At 39.0% G+C, this 27,729-nt stretch overlaps 1 protein-coding gene across 1 annotated transcript in view; it reads left to right on the forward strand.

Moving 5' to 3' along the window:
* Nucleotides 1-27,729, forward strand: part of ZMAT4 (zinc finger matrin-type 4) — a 328,509-nt gene that overhangs the window by 269,672 nt on the left and 31,108 nt on the right. Inside the window, exon 6 of the mRNA XM_024765120.1 lies at nucleotides 17,288-17,384. Coding sequence (XP_024620888.1) covers nucleotides 17,288-17,384 — 97 coding nt within the window. The remainder of the gene's footprint in view (nucleotides 1-17,287; nucleotides 17,385-27,729) is intronic.

The raw sequence follows: 27,729 nt of genomic DNA on the forward strand, positions 1-27,729 counted from the left end.
GACTTTCGATCCAGTGGCTGCCATGACACTCTGATTAACGGCCTAAGTCACCACAGGGGCCACAGACCCTCGCATGGTCTTGACCTCCCCCATCGTGTGTATGTACCATTAATCTTCTTTATCCAGGGTAGTTATTCTGTAAATCCCCCCACCCCAAAACTGAATTACAAATACTGAACTATCACTACTAGGGGAAATATGTATACCTACATAGGTTCTGGTATCAATTCCAATGCTGGCAAGGAGTTCCCCACACCAACAAGCAATTCTTGAGACACCAGCTGGGTGTGCTACTATTCAACTAAACTTTGACGCCATTTCAGAGACAGCACCAGATCCCATGGGTTAAAGGTACAGTCCATCCATACTGCCCTCCCAGCCCCACTTAAGATGCCGGTCACAAGGCCAGGTTGTTACCTATACTTGTGCCTCTGACCCACTGGCTATCGATTGGAGGTTCCGATGACCCCTTCCTTGGGTTTGATTAATTGTCTAGAGCAGCTCACAGAACTCAGAGAAACCTTTTACTTACTAGATTACCAGGTTATTATAAACAGATATGATTCAGGAACAGCCAGATGGAAGGGATGTACGCGGGAAGGAGCTAGGATCTTCCATGCCATCTCCAGGGAAGCCAATGTCCTCACATCTCCACATGTGCACCAACCCAGAAGTTCTTCTAACCCAATCCTTTGGATTTTTATGGAGGCTTTATCATACATAGGCATGATTGATTAAATCATTGGCCATTGGTGACTGATTCAACCTCCAGCCAGAAATCAGAAGGGTGGGTCTGAAAGTCCTAAGCCTCTAAACACAAGGTTGGTTCTCCTGGCAACCAGCCCCATTCTCATTAACATAACAAAAGAAAACTTTCTGCCCTCACTTTGGAAATCCCAAGGGTTTTAGGAGCTCTGTGCCAGAAACAGGGGTGAAGGCCAAATATATGTTTCTTATTATAAATCACAATATAACAACGCCTATCATTTTACCTGTATACATATCTCACATAGATTAGAATCTTAACAAACAACTCAGACCGGTAAAGCCTATTTTCCTTTTATTCAAAAAGGGAAAATGAGCTTTAGAAGTGGTAAGCAACGTGCCTGAAGCTGCCCCATGAATAGGGGCTAGAGTTGAGTTTCGAATTCCATCAACCGGCCCTGAAGCTGGAACTTGTTGCCTGACACTGGTTGTTCCCCACCACCTCCATCCTCTGTTCGTCTCTGTGTGAGAGCTGAAACTAGGAAATGGAGTATCACCTGTTCAGCCTCGTCAGGGAATGTGCATGTGGGCTGTTCTGTACGTGTCTGAGAATGACCACAGAGCATCACCAATATTGATTTGGGGGATTACAGATAAATTTTAGTAGGTAAGTGAATTCACAAATTCAGATCCACGCATTATAATATAATATAATGATGAGGAGATATATCTTTATATCTATTTATCTGTATATATATTCTATTCAGGTACATCAAAGTCTCCTGGGAAGTCAGTTTGAGCATTTGGAAAGGAATTGCGGCTCTCACCAGAGCTGCTGCCCGCTCAGCATTTGTAAGGGCCCAAGAGAGCAAATAGTATTGTTAACAAAGGCTGCTAAATGGAAGAATAAGAACAGGTCTTCAGATGGATCCTTGAGTGCACGCCTTAAGAATAAAAAAGATGCAATTACACAACTTCCAATATACGCTTCCACGTTTTCCTTTTTATCTAACTTATGAACTTGGCCAATTACCTATTCAATAGCCTCAATCGCTCAATTTGAGAACAAGGCAGGCAAAATATATTGAGATCCACTGTCAACAGCTTCCTAAGAAGTAGTTCATCTAATGTCATATCTTCCATGTTTTCAAAAAAATTTTTTAAAAGAAGAGAGATAATTTTTCATTCAACTCTGTGCCAAGCAAATATATAGGATGATCAGTATATAAGGAAACATTTGACCTGTCAAAAAAGATGTGTATAAATAGCATCTGTAGAGAAGGCAGCTTGCCAGAATAATTTGAATGTTCCTCAGGATGCTAAGAAAGAGAACTCTTTCTAGAATATTAAATTACTCTGAAATCTCGCACTCATGAGTTAGGTCTTTATTTTTGTTCAAAGCAAAGGCTCATTGTGGTTAAAAATAGCAATTGTAGCTTACAATTATTGAGCTGTTTGGTTCTTTTCTAAGTTGTTCACCTACATCAAAAGCTTTAATTTTCATATAGCCTTTCTGAGGTAGGTACAATTATTATCTCCCTTTTATTGTTTATGAAATAGAGATTCCTAAGGGTTAAATAACAAGCTTAGATTGAAAGAGGGAAAAATACGTAATTCCTCCTCCCGAAAATGATTGGTACTTTATTCTCATGCCCTCTGTTTCCCACATCCGCAGGCCCCGATATATTTGAGAATTATTGAGTCGCAGGCATTTTCTAGATTTTTTTTACAACGTTTTCTTTTTCTAAAATCAACATTTATCTATAAATCGTAAATTTTGCTATTCTCTATTACCTTGTAAATCAAACAAGATTGGGTGTGCTTCTGTAATTGGGTGAGGCTACTGTGATAATGGTATTGAATGGGGATGTCTCTTGCCATGTGTCCTAGAGAAAAGTCACTTATTCAAGGCACAGTGGGGCCATATGTGTCAAGGCGTTGGTGTCAGGCTGGCCAAGGGGAGGGCAGGGCACACACTCAGGTGGCTGCAGAGATTTGAAGGCTACTATCTTCATAAAGGTCTCTCCTACCCATCTGGTGAGGCCTGAAATTCTACCTTTCATATTATTTTCTTCAAGTGTTGAAGGCTTTTTAATTTCAAACATCCCTATTAAAAGGCCAATACTGCAGGAAGCAGCAGACAGCCGTGACTTAACACAGGGTCTGGCAGGCTGTCTGCTGAAAGCAAGATAAAGACCCAGCCATGTGAGATAGATGTTTACGAGCAGGCAAGAGAGATTAACAAAGAATCAGAGGACACCAAAGGTAATATTCATGTACCAGACGGCCAACTTGTGTGTGAACGATAATGAAAGAAAGAGGGAGAGAGAACAATTTCATTTATAATGTGATTCAAAGGAGATACTGACAATTAGGACTTCTTTTTCATTCATATTTCACCTTTGAATCCTTCTTGGACTAGGTCTCTTGAAAATGACCACAAGTGCTCCTACTGCTTCCTGGGGCCTTTTGGTTGACCAGGGTAGTCGGGACAGCTCCAAAGCAAAGGTCGCTAAGGATGCATTCAGACCTCTAGCCGATAACAAAAGAGTTGACGATCACTGTGTCCTCAGCTGATGCAGCTAAAAAGCCAATGCCATGATCCTTTGACAGCTGTGGACCTATCAGGACTACTGACAGTTCTTCAGGGAAATCACAGGGCCTGTGATTCCCTAGCCCTCAGGAAGGAATGAGAGATGGCCTGGAAGACACATCTCCACAGGGCAGAGAGAGAAGGGAAGAGACACGTGTTTCCTTTCCTGTGCACCCTTTCCACCAGCCCTCATGAGTTTAATTTAACCCATTCGAGTTTAGTGTAACCCATTGTTGATGCCATAATTCACAACTTCACCTTAGGAGTTCAGTTTACTTTATGCAGGAAACAATATGTAATCAAAAATCATATTGTAGAAAAAAACACGTTTATGACAACACTTTACATGAAAAACATATAGCCCTGCTAAGTTGTTAGTTGCCTGTATAAGTTGAGATCTATGGCAATGTCGTGGGACCAAAAGGAAAAACACATTTCATGTTCCATAAATTTCCATTTGTATCACATCAACATCCAGACCAGGAAAAAGCTGTTTCACCCGTATGTTGTTATTTAATATATGGTTACAGATCCCTTGAGTACCTTTCAAATAACAGATGACTTCAGAGTAGGTTTACTTACTTCTGTTTCCTTTGCATTTAATTCAAATCACAGAAACAAAAATGAGTTCAATTCTTTGGGTTGCTTGCAGTTTGCTAATAGCCATCATAATACGAGTGGTCCCCTCCAAAGCTAAAAACAAGGTTGTCTGGGGGCTGCTCAAAGTATGAAAATATATAGGGACTTCCCTGGCGGTCCAGTGGTTAAGACTCCACACTCCCGGTGCAGGGGGCGTGGGTCCAATCCCTGGTCGGGCAACTGAGATCTCACATGCCTCACAGTGCGGCCTAAAAAAAAAATAAAATTATCATCTATCCTTTGCCACATAGAATACATGTGAATCTTTTTCTGATCGAGCAGCTCTTTAAATACTTAGAATGAACTACTCTGTCAATTCTGACTCTTCACAGTAGGGTGACAATTTTCTAGTCCTTTCTTGGGTCAGGCATCCAACATGGCTAAAATTGTCTTTTAATTATGGGGAATACATTTAGCCCATAGCTTTAGGTTTTGTTTGTTTGGAAAGAGCTTATGAAGATGTAAAGCCATTTGCTTCCTGATTCCATTTTCAAGGCTTCACATAAATACTATTTAAACAGAGAAAGAATTGTTTTAGGAAATGTGTGTTCTTTGTTTAATTGACTGTCAGATATCTTGCAGTCTGTGCCAGCAAGCCGTGGGATGAATTCAAAAGATGAAGCATTTAAATGTTCTGAGGGTCATAATGATTCTTGTGTGGAGTAATACGGCTCTTCTTTATCTGGTACTGCAGCCAGCCCTGATCCTAGGAGGTTTCCTTAGTTGACACTCACAGGGAAGAGATGCTCCACAGCGCAAGTCTAAGATCGGACATGGCAACACTCCTCGTGTTATCCTATGATGGGTGGCATGATAGAATGCAGTGGTTTTCAAATTCTTCTCCACAAAGCCCAAGGTCCCTTACTTGGGGTACCCTAAGTGCTATGCTTGGAGTTTGATGGCCTCACTGCTGTTTGAAAACCCTAACCCCCCTTTCAACTAGAGCAACTGTGCTTTATCTATTTTATGCATTATTTTCAAATTAAGTTGTTGGTTTTTTTAAACAGGATTCTTCTGCTTTTCTTCCTTCACTCCTATGTTTCGTTTAAAAGCCCTAGTGTCATTATTAAGGTCACTAGCGTTGAATTCAGAAATAAGTAGATTTAGGTCTCCTTGTCCACTTGCTAGCTGTACGGCTTTGATGTCTTTGAACCATGGTTTTCTTATCTAGAAAATGGGCTAATAATGTTCATAAAGTGGTTTTGAGGATTAAATATGATAATAATGTCTCCTTGGGCTTCCCTGGTGGTGCAGTGGCTGAGAGTCCGCCTGCCGATGCAGGGGACGCGGGTTCGTGCCCCGGTCCGGGAAGATCCCACATGCCGCAGAGCAGCTGGGCTTGTGAGCCATGGCCGCTGAGCCTGCGCATCCGGAGCCTGTGCTCCGCAACAGGAGAGGCCACAACAGTGAGAGGCCCACGTACCGCAAAAAAAAAAAAAAAAAAAAAGGATCTGTGAGCTGCTTTGTATTTGCAGCTATATTCCCTAAAGGAATAGGTGGAATTCATTGAGCTAGAACTTAATGAGGATAAACAGTATAAAAAGTAGAGGAAATGAAGATTTGGCTTAGCAGAAATCTGGGTACAAAAGCCTTAGAATTGATTGCTAGCAGGTTCATTATGTGTATAGATTACAGTGTGTCAGGGTTGCCAGACACACATACATAAAGCTTTAAAGGTATTGGTAGAATTAATGGTGCACGAGAGCTGTGGAAGTCTTGCTTTGTACCGATGAAACCACACCAGGGGCTTGGCCTTCAGTTCGAGGGTCATAGTTTAACAATGTCATCAACAAAGAGGAAATGCCATCCATAAGGTAATAAGAGATGATATGGGGAACTTGAACCTATAGTGAAGAACACTGTCAAAGTGCCAGTGGACTTTCAGCCTGGTAAGCAGAGCCTCAGGGGATGTGATAACTTTCCTCAAGTATTTGATGTATTTGAAGAGACGGGAATAAAGTGCACAAAGCAGAATTCAGGACAGTGGGTGTTTGAAAAAGGACAGCCTCCAAATGCAAGCAGACACAAACCATTCTGCTTGTAAACCTTCATGCGACCCCCATGGGGTTTTGGACTAGACCGATGGTTTCTCTAAAACTTGCCCCCTGGGGAGCTTTCCAAAACATAGATTTCCAGGTCCCACTCTAGATGTACTGAATCACAGTCGTCTGGGGTAAGGCCTGGGATTTGTGTTGTTAATAACTCCCACCTGATTCTCTAGTCACCAGTGTGGACCAGATGAGTTCTAAAGAGCCTTACATATTTCTGTGACTCTATTCCTCCTGTCCCAGGAGGGCCACATGCATGGTGTCAGGAGCAGCTTGAGCAGAAGGGATGGGTTCAAACCCAGCTGTGTCTCCACCTAGCCCTGTGATTTTGACTAAGTCTCTGTACCTCAATTTCTTCATCTGCTAAAGAAGGTTAACTGTCGTGTCTGCTCCTAGAATGTTGCCAAGAGTAAATGAGTAGATGGGTAAAGTAAGCACACCAATGCTTCTGTATGGCATATATAAGATAAGGATTAGCTATGATTTTTTTAAATAAATGTATTTATTTTATTTATTTTTGGCTGCGTTGGGTCTTTATTGCTGCACGCAGACTTTCTCTAGTTGTGGCGAGTGTGGCCTACTCTTCGTTGCGGTGCGCGGGCTTGTCATTGTGGTGGCTTCTCTTGTTGCGGAGCACGGGCTCTAGGCACGTGGGCTTCAGTACTTGTGGTGCACGGGCTCAGTAGTTGTGGCTTGCGGGCTCTAGAACGCAGGCTCCGGGGTTGTGGCACCCGGGGTTAGTTGCTCTGCGGCGTGTGGGATCTTCCCGGACCAGGGCTCGAACCCGTGTCCCCTGCATTGGCAGGCGGATTCTTAACCACCACTGTGCCACCAGGGAAGCCCTAGATATGATTTTTTATACTGGAAGATGACACATCCATTTACTAGACAGTCTGATTCATGAATGTTTAGGAAGTAGAGGAGAAAGAAATAACTCAAAACCAAAGACTTTATTTTTTTAACTTTCATATCATTAATCATCTTTCAAAATGTTTCCAGCTTTAGCAAGCATTATAATACAGAACATGTGCAAACATTTCTTGGAGAGTTGCAAGGTTATCAAAGCATAAATAGGAATATAAAGTTTACTTTCTAGGAATGTAAAACAATAGAAGTTGTAGGGAGGAAATGAGGATAAACCGAAGTCTCAGGTTTGCTGAGATTTCTGTCTAGAACCACATCCTTCTGGCTTTTTTTCCTAATAAAACGAAATATGCAGATTTTGGGTATATAATCTGATGACTTTTGGGAAATGAATATACCCTGTAACTACCATCCCAAGATACAAAACAGTTACATTACTCTGGAAAATTCTCTTGCGTCTCCTGCCAGACCCTCCCCATCCCAGAAGGCAACATTGCTCTGAATTCTATCATTACAGCATAGCTGTGCTGTTGTGCTCTTTTCTGTCTGACTTCTTTACCTACACATTATGTTTTTGATGCTAATTTATGTTGTCGCATAAATCAGTAGGTTTTGTTTTGGTTTGGTTTGGTTTTTAGTTTCCATGTATTATTCCATTATATAAATACATCATAATTTGCTTATCAATTCTTGCATTGATGAACATTTAGATTATTTTGAGTTTTTGGCTATTATGAATAAAGCTGCTATAAGCATTTTTGCAGAAGCCTTTTTTTTTTTTTTTTTTTTTTTTTTTTTTTTTTTAGTGTCCCCTGCATTAGCAGGCGGACTCTCAACCACTGCGCCACCAGGGAAGCCCAGAAGCCTTTTTTTAATCCTAAGTTTTTGTTCCTTTTGGGTAAATGCCTAGGAGTAGAATTTGTGAGTTATAGTCTATCTTTATAAGAAACTGACAGTTTTCCCATTTTACATTCTTCTGTATGTGAATTCCAGCTGTTCTATGTGGTTATTTACATTTGGTAAATAACCAAATGTTATTTATGTTGTTGTTATTTATGGGGTTTTTTTTGGTTTTTTGCGGTACGCGGGCCTCTCACTGCTGTGGCCTCTGCCATTGCGGAGCACAGGCTCCGGACGCGCAGGCTTAGCAGCCATGGCTCACGGGCCCAGCCGCTCCGCGGCACGTGGGATCCTCCCGGACCGGGGCACAAACCCGTGTCCCCTGCATCGGCAGGCGGACTCTCAACCACTGCGCCACCAGGGAAGCCCCTATGTTGTTTTATTTGATGTTAGCACTTGTAGTGGGTATGAGATGGTGTTTAACTGTTCTTTTAATTTACATTTCTTGGTGACAAACGATGTTGAGCATCCTTTCATGTGTTTATTAATCATTTTTATGTCTTCTTTTATAACATATCTGATCAAATATTTTGTCCTTTTAAAAACTTGGATTGTTTGTCTTTTATTTATTGATCTGTAGGAGTAAATTATATATTCTGGACAGAAGTCCTGAACAAGATATATGAATTACAATTATATTTTCCCTGGATGTGGCTTACTTTTTGGTTTTCTTGATGGATCTGTTTATAAGCAGGAGCTTTTGATTTTTGTAAAATCCAATTTATCTGTTTTTCTTTTTTATGTTCACCGTGTTTTAATTCCTAAGAAATCTATGCCTATACCAAGTTCATAGATGTATTCCTCCGTATTTTTCTAGAAGCTTTATAGTTTTAGCTTTTTATTTATTTATTTATTTTTGGTTGTGTTGGGTCTTCGTTTCTGTGCGTGGGCTTTTCTCTAGTTGCAGCAAGTGGGGGCCACTCTTCATCGCGGTGTACGGGCTTCTCACTATCGCAGCCTCTCTTGTTGCGGAGCACAGGCTCCAGACGCGCAGGCTCAGTAGTTGTGGGGCCCGTGTCCCCTGCATTGGCAGGCGGATTCTCAACCACTGCACCACCAGGGAAGCCCCTAGTTTTAGCTTTTACATTTAAGTCTGTAATCAATCTTACTTTTAATGTATGTTGTGAGGTAGAGGTTGATGTTCATTTTTTTATTTCATGCATTTATTCAGTTATTCCAGCACCATTTGCTGAAAAAACTTTCTTTCCCCCATTGAATTGCCCTGACACCTTTGTTGAAAATCAATGAAAGTGGTCAAAAGGTACAAAATTCCAGTTATTAGATAAATAAGTACTGGGGATGTAATGTACAACACCCTGGCCATAGTTAACATGGCTGTATGATATATTTGAAAGTTGCTAAGAGTAGATCTTAAAATTTTTCATAGCAAAGATGATTATTTTTCTTCTTTTTAATCTATGTGAGATGATGGATATTAACTAAACTTATCGTGATAATCAGGTAGCAGTATACGTATGTCAAGTCATTACAGGGTATACCTTAAACTTAAACTTACACAGAGCTGTATGTCAGTTGTATCTCAATGAAAGTGAAAAACAAAAATTGATTCTTTGGGTGTGGTCTAGTTCTGGGCTCTCTGTTCTGTTCCTTTGATGCATTTTGTCCATTCTTATGCTTATGTAACACTATTGTGATTGACGGACTTTTATAAGCAAATCTTGAAATCCTCAAGTGTGAGTCCTCAAACTTTTTTCTTTTTCAAAATTATTTTAGATACTTTGATTTCCACATAAATTTTATAATCCACTTATCTCTGTAATCCTTTAGTGTTTGATAGAATTCTCCAGTGAAACCCTCTGGAAGAGACTGTTGGAATTTTGATTGAGTTTTCATTGAATCTATAGGAGAACTGATATCTTAAATGTATTGATTCTTTTAGTTGATGAGTATGGTGTATATATCTCTGTATCTATTTAGGTTCCTCTTAATTTCTTTCAGCAATGTTTTGTAGTTTTCAGTCTTGTACATCTTTTATTAAATTCATCCCTAAGTGTTTTAAAATATTTCTGATACTGTTACAATGGTATTTTTACAAATGTATTTATCAGTGGTTTGCAGCTCTTTTAAGCATGCAATTTTTTCTGTTGGCCTTGTGTATTGTGACCTTATTAAATTCACTTATTCTAGTAGTTATTTTGTAGATCCTTTAGGATCTTCTATATAAACAATCATATCTTCTACAAATAAAGACAGTTTTACTTCTTCATTTCCAATCTGCAAGCCTTTTATTTCTTTTACTTTTCCTATTGCACTGCTTAGAATCTACAGTGCAATGCTGAATATAAATAAGAAAGACATCCTTGGCTTTTTCCTGGTCTTAGGAAACTTCAGTATTTCACCGCTTAATATAATATTAGCTATAGGTTTTGATAGGTGCTCTTTATTATTAATTATTAATTAAGGATGTTCTTTTCCAGTAGGCTGAGAGTTTTGAACATGAATGGATGTTGAAATTTGTCAAATGCTCTTTTCTGCATCTATTAAGCTTATGCTATTTTCTCATTTTGTCTTAACAAAGTGAATTATATGATTTGATTTTTAAATGTTAAACCAGTCTTACTTCCTGTAACAAACAAACTTGTTTATGATGGAACTGTTATATGTCTGTATGTATACATACAGACAGAAATATCTTTATCTATAATGTGATTCTTACTAGTTTTTAAAGGATTTTTCTGTCAAGTTCATGACAGATATTGGCTTGAAATTTTATATTCTTTTATATTCTATCAATTTTTTAAAAAAATTAGTGTTACGTTACCTCAAAAACAAGTGTGGAAGTGTTTCTTTCTCATCTATTTGCTAAAAGAGTTTGTAAAGTTGATACTATGCAACTCTTTAATGTTTGTTCGAACAAACATAGTGAAATCCTCTGGGTCTTTCTTTGTGTGAAAACTTCGGACAATAAATTCAGTTTCATTAATAGATAATAGCTACCCTAATTTTCTATTTCATCTTGTGTTAGTTTTGATAAGTTGGATTCTTAAAGACATTTGCCCATCTCATATACTTTGTCAAATTTATTGGCATAAACATATTCATAATGTTCTCTTATTCTCCATTTAAAACTGTCTGTAGTATCTGCATTAGAAACAATTCTTTTATTTTAGTAATTTGTTGCTTTTTTTTAAACCTCCATGAAACTTTTTAATGGTTAATACTTGCATTAATCCTTTCTAAGAGCGGATTTCGGTTTTGTTATTTTTTCTGTACTCTGTTTTTTATTTCATTGACTTCTCTTTATTATTTCTTTCCTTCTACCTGATTTTGTTTTAGTTTTCTTGTCTTTTTCTACTTTCATAGCATTTAAACTTTGACCATTGATTTTAAACCTTTCATCCTTTTGAATATAAAAGCTATATATTTTCCTTTAAAAACTGATTAATATAAACTTGTTGATATGTAGTATTTTCATTATCATTCAGTTCAAAATACTTTCTAATTTCCCTTTGGACTTTTCCCTTTGATAATAGGTCACTTGGAAGTATTTAGGTATTTTCATAAATGCTATTAATATTTATTTCTTATTAATTTCAGTGATAGTCAAAGAAACCACTGTATGAAATGTAAATATTTGAAATTTAGTAAGAATTTTCAATGGCTTAGCGTATTCCCTAGCTTAGTTTACTTGCTATATACATGTGAAAAGATTGTGTATTCGCCACTTGTTGAGTGTACTGTTCTATAAATATCAGTTGGTACAATATGGTTGATAGTTTCATTTAGATACTATTTGTTCTGTCGTACTGTTCTGTCCTTACTGAGAGAGGAGTGTTAAATCTCTTATAATTATGGTGTCTGTTTCTGCCTGTAGTTCAATCAGTTTTGCTTCATGTTCTTTATGCTTTACTGGCTAAATTGCATTTACAATGGCTAGGTTCTCCTAATGAGTTTCTCCCTGTATTATTACAAGACATCCTCTTCGTCTCTGGAAATATTTCTTGTCTTGAAGTCTATTTTGTCTGATATTCATATAGGAACTTCCACTTCTGGGTTATCAAATACTTTTTATTATCCTATTTAATTTTCTCTACAGTCTCCTTAGGTTTATATCTTTGTATTTGTTTCTAGGGGATTAGGACGCATCCTTAAATGACCACTGTCATTTAGAGTTAATATTGGTAAATTTATTATTTATTAATTAGACTTTATACACAATATCATGAGCCCTCAAACTCCTACCCATTCTTGGGCTATTGTTGTCACATATTTTACATTGATATACAGTATAAACACCACAATACACAGCACAGTGTTATAGTTTTGCTTTAAATTGCTCTCTATCTTCAAATAAATTTAGAGTAGTAAAAAGGACACCAACATATTAATCATTTATGGTGTTCTTTATGTTTTCCTGTAGATCTGAGTTTACACCTGGCATCATTTGCCTTCCACCTGAAGAACTTTATAAGCATTTTTCTAGCGCAGGTCTGTTGGCAGACTGTTCTTTTTAGTTTTTGTTTATTGAAAATGTCCTTATTCTACTTAAAAGTTTGAAGGGTATTTTTGCTGGATATAGAATTCTGATTGTTTTGTTTTGTTTGTTTGCTTGTTTCACCACTTTTTCTTCCTTAAACGATCCAACTCCACTTCACCCTCGTCTCTCTGTTTGCTCTTTTCTCTCCCTGGACAACTCTTTAACCAGTTCCTCATATCACAGGCTAATTCTCATCTCTCTGGTTTCATTTCACGCTTCTCAGAGACCTCTGTTGACCATGCTATCCAAAACCAGCCTTCTTCTCTGTGACTGTCTCATTTTCCTCTTTACACCTTGTGCAATACTTCCATAATGTTTTTATTTGTTTCCTTGCTTCTTGTCTTTCTACCTGAGTAGCTCCATATGAAAATTTATTTTATATTCTCCTACATTCTTGGTATTTGGCAAAATACCTGGCATCATGATAGAGGCACAGTGATGTTTCCCTAATGTAGAATGGATGCAACTGAAGTTACAGGGGCATCTGAAGTCTAGCTTTGCTAGAATTGAAAAGACACATTGAGTAGTCACACTGCTAAACTCTCCAGGACCATCTGTTTTACACACTGTGCTAGGGAATACAAATGCAAAAGTGAAGCATCTTCAAGAAACTTTTCCAGATTCTCTGAGTTGGAAACAGTCTCCTACACTCACTCCCCTAGCATTCCACTTCATCCCGACTGTGGTACTTTTTGTGACTGACCTTGCACCATTGCTGTTTCTATACATATCTTCCCTCTCCAACTGGATTGTCAGGTCCTTGCAGGCAGGGGCGATATTTCTGAACACACATTGGCAGTCCTGCAGAAATAACCTTTACGTCTGCAGACGTTTCAGGATACTCATAAAATGGTATTGCATTGAAAATGAATTGAATGAGAAACAGCATTTTTGTTTAATAGGATCCTCTATTTCTCTGTGGGAAAAGGAGCTGTATAATTCCAAAGTCATTAGAATTTCAACTCAGCATTAATAAAGCCCTAAGCTCCCACCAAGGACACTGTGTCACGTGTCTTGTTTATATGCGCTGCCTTCATCCTTTGTTCTTGCTTATATGCACTGCCTTCATCCTTTGTTCTTGCTTATATGCACTGCCTTCATCCTTTGTTCTTGCTTATATGCACTGCCTTCACAGTTTATGCTTCCTGCAGTTTGCATCACAGTAACGTGCCAAATACTTCCTGCCCGCGCTTCTGTTTGGCTGCAGAGCAGGAGAACTGGAATGGAAAAGCAACAGATCAGAACAGTTTTTAGATTTGTTGGTGCTCTTAAAAAGGCCCACTTTTAAACATAAATATTTATGCCTGTTGCCATGCTCAACCTCCATTCGTTATGAGGAGACCTTTGATGAGTCTGTAGTGTGAAGAGGACCCATATAAATACTGGCTACCATTTATTATGACAAGCCTGATGGAGAACTCTGGAGGTAGGAAGGCTAAAGCTAGCTTTCATATTCTGTGCATAACAGAGGAGAATGGCTCAGCCCCAGATAAGCATTCAAACAACTCCCATGTAGGTTGTGATAACTTATTGCCTCTGGGTTTGGGGACTCTGGTAATCTTCCTGAGTCACACACACCTGCGAGTGAAATGGAAGAGCCTTGGAAGCACAGTTCTTCTTTGTAACTTTTTTCTTTAAGACCCAGTATTGTTCTGACAAGTTCAAGTTAACGAAAGGACCATGGCATTAGAGGGCGGTACTCTGTAAGGTAGGTGTGTATGTGTGTTGGAGGTGAGGGTTACAAGTCTGAAACTCCTTGTAGGTTCCCAGGCCCCATCCAAGGCTTATAGAATCAGAACCGGCAGATCCTGTGCCTGGGAATCTGCATTTGAGCACTGCCCCCAGAGGATGCACTGGGACGTTTGGGAGCCACTGCTTGAGGGAATAGAGAGACAAGAGTTGTCTCTTTTGTCTCTGAACTGTCGATCTGTGCCTGGAAATTTTTGAGTCCCTTAGATTGCTCACCAAGAAGATCCTGTGGTCTCATTGTGATTTTCCCATAACTGAATTGACTCTTAATTGAGGAATTAGGTCAGTCACTGTCCGATTATCATGTACTTGAAACTAAAACAAAATAAGTTCGTCCTTACACTGGCCAGACCAGCTTATCCTGTCATGTCTAACAGGTTTCTCAGAAACATGCATGGGGCTATAGGAATTTGAAAGTCCGCAGGAAGTTCTGCCCTTTGTCACGTTATCTACATAAGAGCAATTCTGATGACACTGCGATATTCAGTAAGCAGGACTCATTGGATGTAATCAGAAGTAACTTTATTCTTGCCATCCACTGCCCTTTCATGCCATCTCTGTGGGGTTAATTTTTTCCTACCCTTGGTAAAAACTAGGGTAAGTGTCATGAATTTTTGCTCACTTTTAAGTAGTAAAGAGTTCTTTACTTTCATTCTTAGATACACAAAATTCTATGGCATTAACTGATATATCCGAGTCTTTTTCAGTAGTTTTTATCTACTGAAAGAAACTGCACAGGTTCAAGGTCGAGAATTATGCTTTATTCAGTGAACTCACTGAGGACTTTAGCCTGGGATACAGCCTTTCAGATAGCTCTAAGGGAGTGTTCCAAAAAGGTAAGGGAGAAGCCAGGATATATAGGAGTTTTTGCTGAGGGAAAAAAAAAAAAAAAAACGTGTTCAAACATCACAAGATTACTGCTAATCATAAGAACAAAACATTTCAAGTTAATGATTTTAGTGCTTTTCTATATATGGCCAGAGTCTTGGGTTCACTGAAGTGATCCTTTGATATGCGTCTTAACTATCTCGGTCCAATATCTTGATTTTCTCCATCCTGAATCCCCTCAGGGAGCCCCATTGTCAGGAGGCCTGCAGTGGCTGATGACTCCTTTGTCTACTGAAATGGCAGGTGACATTCTTAGTTCCCACAGGGTAGAAAAATAATTTTTAAACAGCTCCAAACTTTACTGGAAGTGAGTTTTCCCCCTCCCTTAGCTCAGTTCTGCTTGGGCAGCCTATTTGCCATGGGAAAAGGGTGCATAGGCTCCTCCCTTCCTCTCTGCCTGTGGCTTTTGCTTTCCTTCCTTTATCTCTCCCTCAGGTTCCTCCAGGGCTGAGGGATGCGGGGTATCAGGTTAGAAAGGCGAGGGACATAAAGGTTTCTTTGATAGATACCTATACAAAACTCGCATAGACACTGCCTGACTCTTTCTCATGGGGTGATTTCATGGCTTTTTCAAGAACTCAGCATTACTTGATACTTAGCCCATAGGCTATGTACCTCCTCTGGGGTCACTTTAAGGCCCTAGATATCCAGTTGAACCCTGCTAGCATCCTTCCGCTGATGCTAAGTAGACACAGGCTCCAGACTTTGGAGCTTGTCAGCGTTGTCGAGTCCAGGACACTGGGCTCCAAGCACAATAAGGCATTCCTCAAGCTCTCTGAGTATTCCACTGAATCCTTTTCCCATGGGTTCCAGGTGAGAGAGAAGGAATCCCCCATCTCACATGGAAGAGGGTTAAGTCAAACTCATAGTACGATAGAGCTCCCTTTAAGAAATTCTCTATTTCTTTCTTTCTTCTCCACTCTCTTTTTCAGACTGGTGGTGAGAGATCAGCTTTAGGTGGAAAATGGCTCTTGACCACTTCTGTTGGATACCCTGAACTGGGGCTCTCATACTCCACTTTAGTCATGGGGATGTAGCTAGCATCTGTGTCTTAGAGCTTCAACCGGGGGCTTCATCCAAGATACTGGGAAATCAAGATTCCCTTGTAATATCTCTTTGCAATCATAATACCAGCTAGTTTATGTTTATCACTTGTTGTATACCAGACGCTCCTTCATACATGCCTTATCTTACTCAGTCCTTCCCACAATCCTATGAGGAAACAGAAGTTCAGAGAAGTCAAATAACTTGTGTCAAGTCACCCAGATAGCAGGTTGCAAAATTCTTTCCAACACTGTGCATTATTTTCTTTTTAGGAAAATAAGAATGATTTTTGTGTCTTAGAAAGAAAATACTATGCATTCATCAGGGGGGGAAAAATGCTACAGCTGTTTACTATCCTGGCTTTGACAATGGGAAGATACGGAATTTTGGAGCAAAATTAAGAACAACAAGTCTTAGTTGCTAAGCATTTGAATAGACTTATTCACTTAATTCTTATAAAACCTTGTGTTGTGGATGGACTCGTCTTCATGTTGTAGATGAAGACACTGAGGCCAGGGGGATGTTATGTGGCTTCCCCTACATTATGCAACGAGGAATATTTGGAGCCAGGATTTAAAATCCAAAGTCTTAGACCATGACCCTGAATCTACTTTTCCTCTCTGCTCTGATGGGACATAGCAGGAATATGAGCTGCTTCTTTCAAACACATCCGACTCTAGATGAGGAGTGACAGAGGAGTCAAGGTTTTCACTAAACTCCTTGGAAACAAAGAGCATCTTATTCATCTTGGAGTCCCTAGTACCTGGTCCAAAGTTGATACTCTGTTAATGAATGAATGAAATGGATAAAGAGTCAATAACTTACTTTTCAACTCTCTGATGGAAAGTATGTTTACATGTGGGTTAAATTAAGACAGCATCCTACATTTTATAAGATGGTCTTGGGAGAAGAGCTCAGATGAATGATATCTAAACTTGAATTTCTGATTTGGTCCTTGGAATAGAGGTGGAAGAGGAATTGAGACCGAGTTTTTCTCTGGAGTCTCAAGTTTCACTGCAGAAATGACAGCTTACATGTCTCTCTGCCTTAAGGAAAAAATAGATTGCTTCTTTGTTTGGGTTATGAAGTATATGGAAACATTTTACCCCAAAGAAGTATGTTCTAATAATTTCAGTCATCCAACAATGGGGCAGGTGGCTTCCAAAGTATTCACAGTCATACTTCTGCTGAGGAACCTGTCGCCTGGGCTCTTGGAAGGAAGGATTGAAATGTTATTGGTGGGGTAGACCAGACGGCTTCTAAGAGACTCTGTCCCTGACCTTTTGGAGATCTAGGATTCGTTCAGGTGGTTGATGACAAGGTTGTAGCTAACCAGGTCTGTGTGTCTGTCGTCCACAGGTCTGAGGCGCAATTACAGATGTACCATCTGCAGTGTCTCTCTAAACTCAATAGAACAGTATCATGCCCATCTGAAAGGATCTAAACATCAGACCAAGTAGGTACTTTCATGCTTTCACTCTTCAGTCCTTTTGTATGTAACTTTTAGCATGATGAATAAAGGCTAACCACTTTCCTTATTTCAGAATAAGTAGATGAAAACTGTATCTCTTATCTCCAAGGTTCCCATGATATTTATGCTGTTCAAGCCTCCAGAGTCTGCCTAGCACCACTTGAAGAATGACTTCTTGCCTTTTTTGGACACAGTAATGACAATATTTTTTTCATTTTTTCCTCCTTTTCAAGGCTAGTCAGCACATTTGTATGAACTTCAGGAAACTTTTACATCTATATTAAGTGTTTTTAAATAAGCATTGTAGTCTCTACTTGGAGGATGGGCCAGACCTCCGTGTTGTGAAGTCAAATTCTGTGAATGTCTTCGACCACTTTCTATTTCTAGAAGCATATTGTTGCTTAGTCTGGAAACCTAACAGATCCCCTGGAATTTTAAGTCATTCACATACATAGCTATTTTCAATTCAATGGAAGCTCATTCCATTCCCCCTCCCCCAAATTCTCATGATTTTAAACCAGAAAAGTCTAATCAGGCATCATTTCCCCTGCATTTATATTGCTCATCTTTTTAGAAAACCAATGACATTAGCTTTTAGGTATTTTTAAAGTAGCTGCTAGGACTGCTAAAAAGATCTAATAAAATAGGAAAAAACAAAGAATATCTCAAAAATATGTAATTTTCCTGAATATAATTGTTTTCATTTCTCTCATATTCATTAGCAGAATCATTGAACAGATTCGACTGTATCAGGGCCTCATAAGTAATGAATGATTCATTTAACAAAGGTGTATGGGGCGCCCACTGTGTGCCAGACCCCTAGTGTGCCCTGGGGAAGAAAAGATGAATGGATTTAGGCCTTCCTCTTGGGGAGCTCCCTGACAGGCTGGGGAAACAGTCATGTAAACACATAGATTGTTCTCTGTTGCCATAATGTGGGCACCCCAAGCTTTGAGGACCAGGACAGGGACATAAGTGCAGAGGCCGAGCTCATAAGGATGAAGTCGTCAGGGTCTGATTTTGTTTCCCATATCACCCAGCCCCCAGCGCAACACTTGATACGTATTAAGGGCTTCGTAAACATTCCTGATGGAGTGAATGTGTGATTTTTAAAAGATGAGTAACGACAGCAGAAACTAACACAACACAGTAAAGCAATTATACTCCAATAAAGATGTCCAAAAAAAAAAAAAAAAGAAGAAAAGATGAGTAACGATTTTCCAAGCATGGATAGGAAGGTACGTTCCAGGCAGGGAAATTTCTTGGCAAAGATACTGTAAAGACATAGATTCACAGGGGTTTCTGGCTTCAGGGGAGAAGTTTAAGCCCAGAGTTCCTACTGACTCAGTTTTTCCACAATATTGTGCGGTTCGGTGAGTCAAAGCTGCTTTCATCACTTGCTTTACTCTGATCCACCCCCAAAGGGCTTTTATCAAGGAAGTTCTTCAGAAACAAGACTGTCTCTGATTCTCAGCGCCTAGAGCACTTGTATTGATTATTGGGAGCTGCTGCCCCAACCCCATCCCCAACCCCCAAAACGGTCCCTTCAGCATCTCTCTGACCCTCCCGTTGTGAGCCATACTGTATGCATTCTAACGAGCATGCATCTGACGTACGCACAGACACCTTACAAGGAGCTGCAACGGTAAATGATCATCTTTTAGGGGCATGTATTTATTGCTCTTCATAAATAGAAAAAGGTAGACAGCAGTGACTTTAGGTGGCAAGAATCATGTCAATAACTGATGCAGATAGATAGCATCTCCAGCTTCAGGAACATACCTACGTCTCTATGTTTACCTATAAAACTTCACGTGACAGAATTTGTGCTAGGCACAGTCACACCTAATACCTTGTTTATTCCCCTTAACTACCTTGAGATACATATTACTGACCCATTATTTGATCTGAGAAACTAAGGCTCAGAGAGGCAAAGTAACTTTCGCAGCACCACCTTGCCAAAAAAATGGCAGAGACAGGACCGGACCCAGCAGCGTGTGACTCTCACTTTTAATTAATTCGTGTCACTCAGCCACCACAGACAGGCTTTGGACACAGGACTGCAGGGACTGCCAGTAGAGAGTCCTATGATGAATTTTGAAAAAGGACATTGCTTCCCTGGTGTAATTTAATAAGTATACGTGACTTCAGAAGGGTACGTCTCCTGCTGTGCTGCCTTCTTTCCAATAAACAAGACAGTTTGCTTTTTTTTTTAACCACAAAAGCACAAGGTTGAAGAAACCTTGAAGAAGATAATTGTCATAGCTCTGTCCCACAGGCCATTTCATCTGTCCTTATACCAGATTTGAGTATCCTGGGTGTGTATATGAGCCTGTCTTTGTTTACGAGACAGACGGTTCCATAATTTTCTTATAATATCCTTGTTAGGTTTGGTTTCAAGTGTGTGAGGGCCTCGATAAACAGATTCTACTTCTAATCCCTGAATGAGTTTGTGGTAGACTGCTGCTATTTCTTGCCTTAAATACGAGGAAGAATTCATTAGTGAAGCCATCTAGGCCTAAAAATGTATGCTATGGGAGTATTTTTCTTAGAAATTTAGTTTCTTTAATACAGCATTATTCATATCTTCTATTCTTATATCAGCTTAAATAACCTGTCTTGCAATTAATTTGTCCATTTCATTTACATTTTAAAATATATTGGTATAAAATTGTTCATTTCATCCCCTAATTTTATTTTTAATGCTTGTGGAATATTTTTCTTTCCGGACACTGTTTATTTGTGTCTCTTCCTTTTTGTTTTGTTTTGTTTTTTTTGATCACTTTTCTTGTTAGAAGTTTATCAATCTTTACTAGTATTTTTTCTTTTTTTTTTTTGATGAACAAATGTTGGGGATTTGTTGATTTTCTTTATGTACAGTTATTTCATGACAACTAAAATATTATTTCCTTCTTTCTACTTCCTTTGGATTTAATTTGCATTTTCCCCTAGCTTCTTAATATAAAAGTATAGGTTCTATAATGAAAAAGAATCTGAAAAAGAATATATATGAATATAAATATAAATAAATGGTCCTATCTATCAATTAGGCCAAGTTTCTTAATCTTGTTCAAATCAGTATATTCTTACTGATTTTCTTGTCTGCTTTTTATATCCATGAGAAGCAGACATAATTAAAAACCTCCAGCTGTACATATGATTTGCCTATGTGTCTTCTTAATTCTATCTTTTCTTTTTTGTTTTATATATTTAAAGGTATATTGTTAGATGCTTACAAATTTAGGATTTTTTAATGTATTCTTATTGTATGGGCCCTTTTTTAAATCACTATTTGCCATCATGAAATATCCTTCTTTGTTACTAGTAGTATTTTCCTTGAAGTATACCAACATCAACTACAGCAACTCTTCAAGGCTTTCAAAACTTTTTCCTTTAAATTGTATCCAGCTTTTCTTTTGTTCTCAGGTGGAAGTTTAGTGTGATGGAAGTCAGCCAAATGGTTCTTAACTGTTTTAATCTGACTAAGTCAACATAAGTATTAAAGTGTCTGTAATTTTCAAGGTCTTATATTTATATTTTTGCAGTCATTTCTAGAGGAGCGTTGAGATGAGCAGAGATGATTCAGTTGTGTAGTGGAAAGGACACTGAATTTTATTTCTAGTGCAATTTTGCCACTGAGTGACCCTGGGCACTGACAAACCTTCTTTAAGTTTCACTTCCCTCAAAGATGAGTGTTTAATGATGAACACAACAAATATGCTTCCACTTCCCATGCTTTACTCATGATCCTGGTATTCTTTTCTACGAATCCTGAATTCAGACCTAAAATTTTTCCTAAAACATGTCCCGGTCAGCCTTGAGCATTTATTGAAGTTAGCAATGACCCTCTCTGCCCCAATCATGTCCACCCAGAACCTCAGAATATGACCTTATTTGTAAATAGGGTCTTTGCGATGTAAAAGTTAAGAATCTCAAGATGAAATCTTTCTGGATTTTTGAGAATGATTTATGGTGTCTTTATGAGAGAAAGGAAAGGGAGATTTGAGCACACGGAGAAGGTGGCCCCATGAAGACAGATGCAGAGATTGGGGTTCTGTTTCCTCAAGCCAAGGAACACCAGGAGCCAGCAGCATCTGGAGGAGGCAAGAAGGAATCTCCTCCAGAGCTTTTGGAGGGAGTGTGCCCTGCTGACTCCTTGATTCCACACTTTCATCTTCTAGAACCTTGAGAGAATAAATTTCTGTTGTTTGAAGACATTCAGTTTTGGGTACTTTTTTTAAGGGCAGCCCTAGGAAATTAATACAGTGTGAAACCTACATGCCTTGTTCCATAAGTAATCCTTCAGTCATATTTTCTGGGCAACTGCTTACAATGCCAATCCCGATAACGACAGCGATGATGGTCATAGCGATGCGGGTGGAGAAGATGGTGATGATGACAATGTCACCACTGATAACCAAAGTGGGACTTGTCTGAGACTGGGACACAGCCACAGACTAAAATGCTTTGGAAGTGTTACATCTAATACACACAGCAGCCCTGTAATTGACCAGAGGCTCCACTTTATAGGTTAGAAAATTGAGTCTCAGGGAAGTTCAGTGACTTGCCCAAGGTCCCCCCAAAAGTTGGTCAGCAGAGTCAAGAACAGAAGTCAGGTTATTGGCCACCTTTACTCTAACTGTTATAACAGTACTTAAGTAATACTATTATTATTAGATTGCTCTTTACTAGTAGTAAAAAGACTTTTTCTCTTTTTTGGGGCAAATGTCATAAACAGCAAAATGACTGTCGAATTTTGCTCCATGGTTAAATTGCAAGAGAAATATTCAATAGCTAATGAGAGTAAAGGTTTCAAAATGCAAATGATCACACTGGCATATAAAGCAATTGCCTATTGGTAGATTTTTCAGCATTTCTGGGGGATCTAGTCTGTCAATTAGAACAAATGTTTAAAATGAAAGTTAAAGGCAGATGAGGACATACCATAGACTAATGAACAATTCCCCCATAATGTACTTAAGTTTGAGTTTAGGGAACACTTCAAGCCTCAGGACATTGTATTACCTAGAATTAAAGGTTATAAAATTTGTCATTACTTACTTTGATATTTCATTTGGTTGAAAATGAGGTACAAGTGTTTGAGAGAATAAATCAGACTGACCAAAAGTTAGTAGTAATTTCTATATGTGCTGCTTCCTTTGAGAAGAAGCCTGAAGTGGTGATATCAATTGCTTTTTCTGCAGTTTTTCTCAATTAGTATGAATCCTCCAGACAAAGCCTTCATATTATTCATTTCCCCATTATATTCATTTATTTGTGAAGTGATTGAGTGGATGTTCAGTCTAATTTTCAGAGCTAGAATATATTTGCTTTAAATACCTTGGAATTCAGTTCCTGCATTCAGGATAATAGTTAGTTGTGTGTGTGGGGGAGGAGGGTGGAATAATAAATAATAAAAATAAATATTTTTGCAAGAGATGCTCAGCGTGAAGAAGCTTCTGTACTTACAACAAATAAAAATAGCTCAATATACCAAGAAGATGTTCTCTTTGGAAACAAGCAAACAAAAACCAAATCAAGGCATGGACTTCTTCGAAGTCTAAAAGTATAGAACTTTTTTTTGTAGAATTTTCAATGTGATTTACTGGCATTAACCAAGAATTTCAATAACCTAAGGGACTGGGACTTTGGTTCTAAGTTCTGAGATGGGCAGGGCATAAGACAGTGTTGAAAACAGAGCTGTCCTTTCCCAAAGAGGGTCAAGTTATTTCTCTTCAGCTGATAATTATTCCAAGCCTTGAAAAGGCTTGGAATAAAGGGCAAAATCTAGAATCCAAGGCAAAAGAGCTCCTGCAGGAAGTGGAGCTTGTGGAATATCACCACGTCTTTCTAGCCAAAGGGCTAGATTTACATCCTAGGCACTGTAAGTAGGGTGCCTCATGCAGCACAAGGATGGGGATGAGACAGGGCCTGGGGGTCAAAGGGCATTCTCTATTTAGCCCTGTTTTTTTAAAATTTATTTATCAAACTATAGTTGATATACAATATGGAGTTAGCTTTAAGAGTACAGCTTCAGATTCTATTCCATTGTAGGTCATTACAAGATATTGAATACAGTTCCCTGTGGTACCCAGTAAATACTTGTTGTTTATCTATTTTATATATAGTAGTGTGTCTCTATTAATCCCATAATCCTAATTTATCCCTCACCCTCCCCTTTCCCCTTTGGTAAGCATAAATTTATTTTCTATGTCTGTGAATCTGTTTCTGTTTTGTAAATAAAGTTCATTTGTATCATTTTTTTAGATTCCACATATAAGTGGTATCATATGATATTTGTCTTTCTTGGGCTAACTTACTTCACTTAGTATGATAATCTCTGAGTCCATCCATGTTGCTGCAAATGGCACAATTTCATTCTTTTTTATGGCTGAGTAGTATTCCATTATATATATATATATATATATATATATACACCACATCTTTTTTATCCATTCCTCTGTTGATGGACACTTAGGTTGCTTCCATGTCTTGCTTATGTAAATAGTGCTACTGTGAACACTGGGGAGCATGTCTCTTTTTGAATTAGAGTTTTCATCTTTTCTTGACATATGCCCAGTAGTGGGATTGCTGGATCAGATGGCAACTCTATTTTTAGTTTTTTTAAGGAAACTCCAGATTGTTTTTCACAGTTAGCCCTGTTTTGTACAGAACACTCGAGTATCACTACTGTCACGAGCCCTCCCTTCTCTGAGGAAGCCCTCAGAGCCCAACTTCTCAAATGGAAGAGACAATAGTTTATAGATAGAGGGATTCCAGAGAAGCCAGAAAAAACTAGATCTGTCTCTCTCTATGGCACTAATGCACAGGCAATTCTAACAGCTGTACTTTTTCCTAAGTCCCACTTGCATGCTTTTGCTCTACATGCCATATCTAGGGATACATTACAATTACAGTCTGTGAATAGATTAGGCCTTTTGTGGGCTTGAAAAGTACTAAATGGGGAGCATTTTCACGCTTCCATATTATTTATAGAATGACTGATGACCCCTAGTGCTCTTCAGCTCCCTCGTTTCCCCCCCCCCCGCCCCCCACTTCTGGACAGACTTGTAATCATTATTTTGTCTTGCTTGAAATTTGCGTGAGTCATGGCTGTCTCCAGAGTGGTTCTGAGCCGATGCTTTCAAGTCTCAGCTTTAATTGTGGGTCCCATTGCCCACCTCTCATGTTCTTTGTCAGGCTGCTTTAGAGAGCCACCTAGTACCAGTCTCCAAGGGTGCAAGGCCGTTACCTGATTTGGTTCTGAAAAGTGCATCTGTGTCAAGAGAGAAAAGAACCACCAGAAGGAGCTGATGGAGCCCAACAGGCCTGGCCTGGGAGGTGGACAGCAAGTCCCAGGGTCACTGCTTCTCAAATCATGTCCCCTCACTGAGTTTCAAAGCCCTCACTGAATATAAGGTAGTCAAGGTCTCTATCAACCCAACATTCTCTAATTTTATGCTTCAAGACTGAGCTTTTTAAACTTTTTAGTATTTTCCAGAGGCAGAAGAGTGGCTGTAAAGTCATCCTTCTTTCTTGTTTACCTCTCTCCTGCTGGGTGGCCCAGAAATTGACCAGCCCCCTTAACACGCAGGTCCTGCTAGAGGAAAAGTGTCCTCCGGGCCTGTTTATCCTGTTCTTGAACAAAAGGCACAGGGGCTTTTCCAAGGCTATGACTTGGGGCAAAAGAAGTGAAGTTGGTCATATCAGGAGGAAGTAGAGAAAGAAGCTTATTTTCACTTCATTCCACGCTATGAATACCAAGCACACATTCTGGTGGTTTCTCAGGCAAACGGGATGAGTGGGAGGGGGTGAGGAAGGCTCGAAAGGGAACCTGGACCCACCACCTGAGCAGTCCAGGCTTCTGTCCTTACACTCATTCTGGGTCTTTTATAAGTTACTGTAACCCCTTCTCACACATCTCCCCAGAGTTCATTAGACACTAGAGTACGTCGAGCTGTAAGCTATCTTTAGCTGCTCTTGACTTTTACTCCAACTGGACTTTGGTAAAATGTTGAATTTGGCCAGCGTTTGTCTAATCTCTTAAAAGTTGTCATGGAACATGGAATGCCAGGGAATTGAATTAAAATAAATGAAGACCTTGCTTCATTTAGGTCAATGTTGACAGGGGAGTAGGCGGGGGAGATAAGATGGGATGGACACGTGCCTTGGTTATGTTCCTGAGTCCAGCTCTCCATCTCTGCCCTTTGGCTGGAGAAGAGGATTAAGTCCATTCTGGCTTGGATTTTCATAGTGTAAATGGGGTAGTGGTTTGAGTGATTGGACAAATCAGCCCCTCACCCCATTTAATTCACTCCCATGACCAAAATCTGTTGAGTGCCTGCTATGTTTGAGGCATTGAAACAGGCCTTGGGGACAACAGAAGGAGCTCCCTTTACCTCTCAGCAAGTACATAATCTAGTTGAGAGGAAGCAACATGTAGTCAAGTAAATACAGTTAAAATCAACATAGGATATATTGGCACAAAATGCTGCCGGCATTCAGAAGTAGTTGCATCTGGTTGGGGGCCAGCAGGAAACGTGGTCATGGGGTGAGTACAGGAAAGTGGCTTGGGAAGGAGACCATCTGGGTTCAATCTTGGCTCTACATCTACTGATTGGGTGGCCTCGAGCTTGTTACTTAAAGCCCTGTCTGGAGCTTAGTTTCCACACCTGTAAAATATGACAGATTTTTAAAAGTTTTAGCAGAACTGACTGTGGTGAGGATTGAGGGTTTTTTTTTTAAGTCGTTATTGAATTTGTTACAATATTGCTCCTGCTTTCTTATGTTTTGGTTTTTTGGCCTGGAGGCATGTGGGATCTTAGCTCCCTGACCAGGAAGGCATTGGAAGGCCAAGTCTTAACCACTGGACTGCCAGGGAAGTTCCTAGGATTGAGTTTTAAGAACAACAAGAAACAACAATAACAAAAATTACAAAACTTCTTAGACAGTACTGGGCGTGAATGGCACGAACTTTTTTCTCATGTGTTAATTATCATTCTGTAATAATGAAATTACATTTGAAATGGACTTTGGGGAACAGGCAGATGAATACTGAGGCATCCGTCAGTACTTCTTTATCCCAAGTACTTCTTCTGTAAAATTGGTCCAGAATTCTTCATAGCAAACTCTAGTTGCTTTTGCCCAAAGTTGGGGTTTTGGACTCACAAAAAGTTCAGACCTCTTCAGGGTTTAGAACCCAAACTGACCTAAACCAGACAGTGGGATATAAAGAATTATCTGGGACAGTCCTCCGAAGACTGTTCTCACTCTGAGTTTCTTGTGGTCTAATGCTTTCCACCTACTCCAAGTCTTCATTTTATACAACAGTTTCAACCTTGGTGTTCAATCTTGCAACATCAGAAAGAGCATTTTCTTTTTAGAATTTATTTTATTGGAGTATAGTTTGTTCACAATGTTGTGTTAATTTCTGCTGTACAGCAAAGTGATTCAGTTATACATATATGTATACTTTCTTCTTCATATCTTTTCCGTGATGGTTTATTATAGGATATTGAATATAGTTCTGTGTGCTACACAGTAGGACCTTGTTGTTTATCCATTCTATATATAATAGTTTGTTACCAGTTACATTTTGTCAGCCGTCTATAATTAGCACATTATTCTCCAAAGACCATGGATAATAATACTTGAAAGTAAACAAAATAAATTGAACTATGCTCCTGGCTAAAATCATTTTCCCAATATTCTTTGAGACTCCCTGGAGAGATTTTCTTTACCATTGTGATAACATGGAGCTCATTTTTCTTCTCCATTTGCATTTTTATTTCACCATTAAAAAATAATATGTATCCTTTTTACGCAGGCATCTGTCTGCTACAGCACATACTAGATCCTTAGCTAATCTCAACATTAACTTATTAAATCCGATTTTGATTCACAGCATTTGATAAATCCCCTATGTTTCAGAATTGGAAGGGTTTTCTCAAAAACAAATGATCTCCATGTATGAGGGAGACACATCTTTAAGTGTTAACCACTGTTATTTAAGTTATAACTTAATGATAAATATTTTGAAGACTTTTTTCTTCTTTGAGTTAATATTATCTAGACCATTCAATATTGTGTTAAGTATAGCCAGATGTAACCAAAATCTGGATCTCAGTCCGAATATGCATTTTTGAGCATCATTATAGTATATACTTGTCACTTTGAATAGTCCCTAACAGAAAATAGGAAATGTGTATATTTTTCTGTAGCTCTTAGAGTCACAAAGAAATCTCAGTCCATTTCATGCTGAATAGTCAAATATAAGTCAAAATCTATATAGCCAGCTTTCAGAAATGTTGGTGATATTTCAAGCTCAGGA

Source organism: Neophocaena asiaeorientalis, unplaced genomic scaffold, assembly GCF_003031525.2.
Source record: "Neophocaena asiaeorientalis asiaeorientalis breed wild unplaced genomic scaffold, Neophocaena_asiaeorientalis_V1.1 scaffold14, whole genome shotgun sequence".
In the NCBI taxonomy this organism is placed as follows: domain Eukaryota; kingdom Metazoa; phylum Chordata; class Mammalia; order Artiodactyla; family Phocoenidae; genus Neophocaena; species Neophocaena asiaeorientalis.